Here is an 8,997-nt window from a genome sequence, read left to right on the forward strand (position 1 = left end):
AAGAATAACAACAGCTACGACAGACTACAATTCTTTATTAGACCACATTTTTACAAATACATGCTTTATAAATTGTGGCACTTTAGAATCATATTACAGTGATCACAAACCTATATGGATAGCTATCTAAATAAATGCATTACATTACTGTCTGTATATATTTATCTTACAACATTATCTACCATTCTAACTTAATGCATTATATTTTACAGATGATTTCTATTGAAGAACTCAAGAACGACAAACAAGTAGATGCCAAACCATATCAAAAAGGAGTCCGTGTCAACGTTATACAATGTTCATCTAAAACTTACTACAGAAATGCCAAAAATGAGAATAAAGTATTGTACCACATGTCACTTGCAGATGAAACTGGATGTATTAAATCAACTTGTTATAATGAAGAATACTATCAACAAACAAAAGAACAAAATGGACTCATGATTAGAAATTACATTTTGAAAGATGGTGTAATATTGATAACCAAAAAAACTAAAATTGCAAGAATGCCTGCACTTTCTATTTCCCGATCTCTTATCCAGGAAGCACAGTATATTTTAAATCCAGTGGCACCGCCAGTCTCTCCTATTAAGGCTGTACGCGAAGCTGCCATAAAAACACTACTAAGTGTATCTGGAACAGTAACAGAGGTAAGATGCAGTAAATTATTTGCTATTACTATGATATTTGCAATTCATCTCCTTTGTAATGCCAAAAAAACATTTCCACAAATGCCTATATATAACTGTTTGCTATGCAATTGTACATATAATTTGCATATAATCATATGTATAAATAATTTGCAGTGTACATGCTATACTATATGAACATAATATTATCCAATGTTATTTTCAACTGTTATTACCAAATATCCAAGAAAAATTTATAAATGCAGCCAATCCATAGTAATTACAAGGTAAGTAAAGCGCTTTACATGTGTTTGCATTTCCTAAAAAATTACATTCTACAGAAAAATTGAATTAGTACTCTGCCCCCAGAAATCATTGGAAATACAGCCAATCAATAGATATTATAAGGTAAGTAAAGCGCTTTACATATGTTTGCATTTCCTAAAAAGTTACATTCTATGAAAAAATTGAATTAGTGCTTTGCCTAAAAAATATTCTTTAATATTAAGTGAGCTATCACATTGCTTACTTGCAAACAATTTTCAAAACAAAATACAAATTTTAAGAATAACAGTTAACTACCAACTATAAGGTAAGTAAAGCCCTTTATATATGCTTGCTTCTTTAATAAATATTCATTCTGAAAAGCAAATGGCATTTGCAGTATTCTACACCACAAATTCTTCCAATGCTTTGTAGAGTTTTAACAATGCTAACTAGCAAACAATTATAGACAAATGATACTATTTTAGAGTAACAATTACCTATCAAGTATAAGGTAAGTAAAGCATTTTACATTTGGTAGTAATTACTGTTAAGATTAAATACAATAAGAAAAACGGATGTGAAAATGCTTTCTGCATACAATTTTATCCAGTACGAAATACATTTTAATACTATTTTGTACTAAAAATTTTAATACAATGTTTACAAATATACAGCAACAATCAATTTAAATTAAGAGGTAAGTAAAGCACTTCAGAAATGAAAATAGCATTTCTTTCAATAGTAAAGTAAGTAAAAAACTCTAATACAATGTTTACAAATATACAGCAACAAACAATTTCAATTATAAGGTAAGTAAAGCGCTTTAAGTATGATAGTAACACATTTATGTAATACTAAGGTAAGTAAAGTACTTTAAACATGATAGTTTCAATACACTTACAATAAGGGCAAAACAACAAATCGCAACTAAATATAAGGTAAGTAAATAATTTACAAATAAATATTGATTGCTTAAAATAAATGCTATTCTTTTACAAAAGTATATAGTCCTAATAAAAATGTGTAAACAGATTTATTAAATTAAAACAATACATAAATGTGACTGCATTAACTCAATACTAAAAACAAAATTTAAATTACAGATTGAAGATACAAGAATCATAATCGTTAAAGGACAAGAAACAAAAATAAGAAGCATCACTATAAAAGATGCTACCGACTCTGTTAAGATAAGTCTGTGGAGAGAAGCAACAGACTTTATTTTTAATCTGGGAACATATGTACAGCTAACTCATATGACTGTACACGAATTTAGCGGAGAAAAAATATTAAATACAACAAGACATACAATCATACAAGTAAGTGAAATTTCTAAACTATACAACACCAATGTTATCCTTTTTAATTATTTTTTCCACACAATAATGTTTTTCAGGCAAAGTAACAATATGTACAAATGTCTTTTTGGGGTAAACTAAATAAGCCCGTGCCCATGCAATTGGATCGAAACAGAATATCTGCCACTTTTTACCACTTTACAACTTTTATACTAGTTTTAGCAAGTTTTATATAAAGCAACTATTTTTAGAACACAATACGTGTGATATAACAGTTGCAATGCAACTCTTATTTGACCTGTCAACCCCTAATATATGTTACCGTCTAGCAACTTATATTCTTAACTATATCGAGCACAGGAAATCAATTATAATATGATCTGCATTAAAACAGACACCTACTTACCCCTGTGAGCTATTGCAAAACGTTTTGCATTTCTCATACACATGAACTTTAGTTATAATTATCTCTTTAGATCTCATTATCTTTGTTCCCTTGGCTTTGTACCCCTCTGGACCTATACCTTTTAAAACTTTCTATATATAATTGTTGCTAAATACATAGGAAACTTTATATTGCACCTTACTTATAATTGCATATTTGTAACATACTTGCATTTTATGCCAGATTTAGGCCATTCTTTTGTTGCTACTAAAATACGTAAGAGACGTTATTAATTGCACTTTAGTTATCCTTGCATATTTTGCACACACTATTGCACTTTATTCTCAGTTTAGACCTCTCTCCGACTAATACTACCTCACTTGTCAAATTTTGCACTAGATGCTAAAAATTCCTGTTAATATAACATTCAATTTTTGTATATTTTGCACATACTATGGCACTTTAGGCCTAGCATAGGTATCATATTTGTACCATCTATTTGCATGCTATATCAAACGTTTAAAAAGACTGCTATATATAAGTGATTATTTTTAATATGATATGTCTTTGCATTAATTTGCAAAATTGCTGCTAAATGCTATATCAAATCTTGGCTTATTTTGCACATATTACTGTACTTTACATCCTATATAGGCCTCTTCTTTAGTACTATTCAACTTGACATGCCCTGCAGCAATGTTTACATTGATGCTACATTTAGTGCTTACTTTCTTCTTGAGGTTTTTATCTTGATTAGCTATATTAATGTATTAATGTAATTGTTTTAGCATGTTTCATCATGCTGTAATACTTTATAAAAGTGACTTCAATTATACATGAATGTTGCTATATAATTGTAAGTGTACAAAATGAATCAAGCATTTTAAAACTGAGACTGAATTCCAAATAGAAAATTCCAACAAGCAAGCATGTCACTTAAACATCCTGTAGCACCCCCATAATATACTACAATGCAATAGCTTAAACAAAATATGCAATCACAATTTTGCATATCTTACCATAAGTCTACGTACATGCATATAATGCATGCAAACTATTCTAGTATTTTACAATTACAGAAATTTGATTGTAAAATACCAATACAAAAAAAATCTACAAAAAAAGCATATACATCTATATGCCTACACATATAAAAAAAACTTAATTGTTATTTTACTAAATCAATAAAAATGTAAATACATTGATGATTTAGTAAAATAATGCCCGCAACATACCTATTACATGTCTACCAATATATATAGACTACAAGATTGCCACTATCTCGATAAAATAAAAGGCTACTTACAAGTCCCTCTTTTTATGATATTGACTTTTCATTTAATGTATGCTGCCGAAGTATGTAAATATTTTTCTACAACTTGATGTATTGCATTTATAACACTTGCATATATTTTAGAAATAATGCAAATATAACAATAATGGTTTTTTACAACAATTTTTCAATAGGTTGTGCAACCTCCAAAGGAAACAATTTTCATTACCTTATATGGAGTTGAAAAAATATTTCAGGAAAATACTACGATGACAGCTCAAGTGGAAACAAACGAAAATTTACAGTCAATAGACATTGTGAATATTGCTTTAATGGACTTCTTAGGAATAGAACAAGAGACTGACAACTTTGAGGATGCTCTAATGGCATATTTACCCATTAAACTAAAAGTCTTGTTTTGCAATGGATGCATCACAGATGTCCTGGAACAAATATAAAGAAAAAATAACAACAACAAAATTTCCTTCAACTGCAACAAAATTTTTTTTTTGCCTAGAACACTTATCACATGTGTATTTCCATATCTAAAGTCATTCTTTGAAAGTATACAAATGATACTAATACAAAAAACTATTTTTGTGCAAAACTGTACTTTTATATACTGCACCTAATTTAGAATGTAAAAGTCGTTTCTTGAAAAACCATGTTCATAAAAAAAAAAAACAGTATGAGTACAACAGCATTGCAATGTTTGCACAATATTTTTATGATGTTTACCATTACACTATACTACTAATGTATGTTTATTATCCAAAACTGTACCATTATATGTTACATTTTATTAGAGTGTTTGCCTTTTACAATCATTTTCTTACAAATTACCTCATAAAACGAAAATATTTATGGTCAAAATATTTTGCCCTGTTTGCACGATTTTGTGGTGTTTACAATTATACTATACTATTAATGTATGTTTAATAGTTATAACTGTACCATTAAGAATTACATTTTAATTAGAGTGTTTGCCTTCTACAATCATTTTCTTACAAACTACCTCATAAAACGAAAATATTTATGGTTAAAATATTTTGCCCTGTTTGCACGATTTTGTGGTGTTTACAATTATACTATACTATTAATGTATGTTTAATAGTTATAACTGTACTTTTATATGTTACATTTGAATTTGAATGTTTGCCTTTTACAACCATTTTCTTACAAACTACCTCAGAAAACGAAAATATTTATAACTAAAATGTTTTGCACTGTTTGCACAATATATTTGTGTTGTTTACACTTACCTATTTGATATTAAAATGTACAAATAAACATTTTATCAAGTGAAACTTTTTTGTTAAGAAATTCTTCTAGTATTTTATGCAAATAAATTAACATACTATATAAATAATATTAACAACAAATACTTATATGTTGCTTTTTATTTAAATAAAAAAATATAGCAGAAAGCAAAAAGAATTGCCATTTACAATAATAATAGCTCAAACTTAAATATTGCGAGACCTATTGCATTGCAAATGCTTGTTGTTACAGGTCCGTTTTTTCAGCATAGCTGCAAAATTGGCCCTGTAACAAAATCGGCCGAAAGCCGGCCCCTGCAAAGAGCTCGGTCGCACCCCCAGGGGGCCGGCCGAGCACTTTGCCAGGGCCGGTTTTGGTTCTCAGTCCGGCCCTGTGCGCAATCTCTGACACATTTCAACACAATGTCTTTCAGCTCGTTTTGATGTGTGTAGATTTATTACGCACAATTAGTTATTTGCTTGTGTGAATGAAAATAAAAAAACACAGATGAAACAGCACACCCAGCAGCATTCTAATTTTTAAAGTGGCTCACAACTTTGGTAAAGTAATTATTAGATTATGTACAAGACAACAAGTTAGTAAGAATTGCTTCCGGTAGACAGAAGGATGAAAGTGGAGGGGATTGGCCAAAGATGTAGACAATTTCTGTGTTTAAGCTCACAACAGCCTCGTTCCTCTCTATATGGTCACAAAACTCCCCTATGACTTGCGTGTCTTTGTAGTGGTTGGTAGTTGGTCCTTTATCCCATATATTATATTTTATTTGCATAGTAATATTGGTCGTGGTTTTGAACAATCCCAAAATATTTCACACTAAATTGAGATGCTGAAGTCTTAACAATTAAAAATAAATATAGAGCTCATAAGGGATACATCTCTTGTGTTTTAATGATGAAAAGAAGTGACATTTAGCAAATGGTTATTGAAGAAGGTCTTACGTGTAACAGGAATTACTAAATAGATGAAGGAAGTTGATGTTGGCGTTTTGAGGATAAGAAAAAATAAAGAAACTAAACCACAGTTTTGACATCATAGTTGAGGATGCGGACAGGAAGCAGTGAACGGAAGAGCAACGATGGTGAGGAAGTCAATATATTTTGAAGTTGTAGTTGAGAAATCAAGAGGTTTAGGAATGTAGGCCATGAAACATAATATGACAGAAGTGAAAATAAATTGTAATGAAATGGGGAAATGATGCAAACACAAAGAAAAGAAGAAAATGCAGCACTATTAAGAAGTTGAAAAAAAAAATCTTGCAAGGGGAGTGAAAGATTGTTGAGACGGAAAAGTTCTCTTCATGGTAGTCGACGTTTACCCCTGCCCTGAGTGCCCAACTGTCCTGTTGTCTGGATCCCTAGAGCTGATTTTTGTTATCATAGGCAAACACAGATCATGTGTGTGCACCCTAACATAAAACTGTGTCATGGATTGCAGTCTTTTTGGACCGGAAGGGCCACTCAGAGCCCTGCACTCCTAAGTGGTAGAACGCTACTGCCTTCATCAGGAGTTAAGCAGCACGAGCGCAGTGATGGCAGCATAGGGTGTAGTGATCAGTAGGACCGAACAGGCCCTTTTTAACCTGTGTCACGGGAGTGAGGTCCACAGGCTGACTCCATTTTTAAAGTTGTGCTGGATGTGAAGTGCTGCGCAAAGAAGGAGTGGTGACTGTATGTGTGCCTGCGAAGAGTACAAAACAGGGATAGGGCGGTGCATGCCTGGTGAGTGCATGTACTGGGTGTAAGTGTACCTACGAGGAATGCCGTCCATGAAGATTGTGGTGTTATGCAGCATGCACATGATGAATGTGGGTGCTGGGTGTTGTGTCTCTGCAAGTGGTACAATACAAAAATGTTACAGTGCTGTGCAGTGCAAGCACAGGGAATGTGTGTGCGTGTCTTGGAGGCAAAATGCATGGAGGTAACAGTGCTGAATAGTGTGTGCGTGTCCACATGCCCTCCGTGCACGCACACCTGTAAAGATACATTGCACTGAGGAGCCTTGGTTCCATTTTGGGAGACCCAGGCTTGCATGATAAAGACTTTAGGAGGTAGAGGAATCCCCCAGTCAGATTTGTGTATAGCTGCCTTCCTGAGAGCTGTGTGGGGCACACTGGGGAGGGGACAGTATGGCTATCCGTGTACATTTCAAAGAGTGTTCCTTGATTTAGTGAGAGGTCACAAGGAAGAGGCCTGGACACTTCTTAGGAAGGAGATGAGTCTGAAAAGAGAATCATAAAGAGTAGGACTGGGAGCTTGAGTTTAACCTTTCGATGCACATATTATTATGGCTGGCAGCCTGGTGTGAACTCTAGTCACTTCCATGGCCTGTGCTGTGGGGCTATCAGATTATGAGTTTTTCCTGCTGTGACAGATGGCTTTTCAAGAGGAAGAAGGAGCAGAGAAGTGGACACTTCAAAAGAAGCACAATGTAAAAAAATTGAATATTATGGGAATTATATTTCGGCTGACGGGATATCCATCACCGTCGTGATGGAGAAACCGATCCACCAAAATCTAAATCAGGCTCTCCGACTCTAAATCACATTTGGTGTCTGAAAATGGACTATAAGAAGAGGAGTTTTAGACCCTAAAAAATATAATCTGCCAAGCAACCAGACAGGTGTGTGAGAAGAGGAAGCTCTGCAAGACCTCTGCCTGTGACCAGGAGTGGGGGCCAAGGACTGCTAGTCTCCTTGTTAGGTGAGGGGACATCACCCAGGGAATCCAAGACCACCTGCCCTGGAGTCTGGAACACCAACACTTGCCTTCTTACCAAAACCAGTGTGCCCCGCGAGGAAGAGGAGAGCATTGGCAGGAGCAAGGTCCTGTGGGGAGCCCTGGCAGTACGAGGTGAGAGGAAATGGCTACTGCACCAATCGATTCTTCGTCCATGAGGAGAGCTTAGTCGGTGACCCCAGTATGCTAGGAAAAGACAGCTGTGGGAAAGATTGCAAAGTGGTGAAGGCAGAAGACTGTGCCGCACCATTGGGGCAACCCTGTGTCCCGGGAGGGGGCACCATGGAAAAGGCTTCATTGCAGAGAAGGGCCAAAGACTGCATGACAGCTGTTCGGCAACTTAATATGCCAGGAGGGCATGCCGGAGTACTTGTGACATGTTGATCGGTAAAAAGCTTGTACACTGTGAGCAGTGGTTACCTGCAGGTTACTGGGAGCAACGAGGACTGTGACGGACCCAACCCTGTAGAAGGAGTGAGGGCGCCATTGAAGCATCGCTACCTCAGTTCAGGATCAGGGACATGAACCTCGGAATCACTGACCCCCCTTCGGAGATCAGGGAAACCCCACTGAAAAGTGCAGAAAAACTTCTGATTATTGCTGGAGCGTGACCACAAGGGAGAGGGCAACAACCTGCATCTGCCAAGTAAAGCTGCTGAGTACGCATGCAGCCAACTCACCGATCAGGACCGAAGCTGCCGAGAGTGCGGTGAGCAGCCATGGCAACGCGGGCTTTACCCCGTGCTGCCATTACGACGCTGCTATTACAACGCAAGTCATTAGAACGACTTGCTCTGGAGGGCGCTTGCCCACGGACAGGTTACACTCCAACACTCTGCATGCTTCACTCCTACCAGAGTAGGTTAGACTTGCGGGAGGACTCGCTGCTGAAAGCTCTTCGGTGCTAGGACACTTTTTACTAGATTTCTAGATTTGGAGTGGACTCTTGTGATACGGACGATTAATTTAGTATTCATTGTATGTGGCCACCGTGAATTTGGAATTACCCCTGCCGCACTGTGAAGAAAGAATGGGACAGAGAATTGCCATTGAGACACTAGAGCCCCAGCCTCAAGGGGAAATGTGTTATTATTTGTGACAGTCATGTTCTTTCTTTGAATAAGTAGAG

General features: G+C 35.6%; 1 protein-coding gene across 1 annotated transcript; it reads left to right on the forward strand.

The window, feature by feature from the left end:
* The first annotated feature begins 202 nt into the window (after positions 1-202).
* LOC147684623 (uncharacterized) lies at positions 203-4,394 on the forward strand. Its single transcript, XM_086942373.1, has 3 exons — positions 203-650; positions 2,000-2,215; positions 4,047-4,394. Exons 1-3 carry the CDS (start codon positions 213-215, stop codon positions 4,308-4,310), a joined length of 918 nt encoding a protein of 305 aa, XP_086798499.1. The 5' UTR covers positions 203-212; the 3' UTR covers positions 4,311-4,394.
* Positions 4,395-8,997: the final 4,603 nt, after the last annotated feature.

This window comes from Lissotriton vulgaris, chromosome 10, assembly GCF_964263255.1.
Source record: "Lissotriton vulgaris chromosome 10, aLisVul1.2, whole genome shotgun sequence".
NCBI classification, from domain to species: Eukaryota; Metazoa; Chordata; class Amphibia; order Caudata; family Salamandridae; genus Lissotriton; species Lissotriton vulgaris.

Excerpts from the sequence above, each read along its gene's own strand:
- LOC147684623 (XM_086942373.1), top strand. The coding sequence starts at position 213 with ATGATTTCTATTGAAGAACTCAAGAACGACAAACAAGTAGATGCCAAA. Across the intron at positions 651-1,999 it reads TATCTGGAACAGTAACAGAG|ATTGAAGATACAAGAATCAT; the intron begins GTAAGATGCAGT and ends TTTAAATTACAG. Across the intron at positions 2,216-4,046 it reads CAAGACATACAATCATACAA|GTTGTGCAACCTCCAAAGGA; the intron begins GTAAGTGAAATT and ends ATTTTTCAATAG.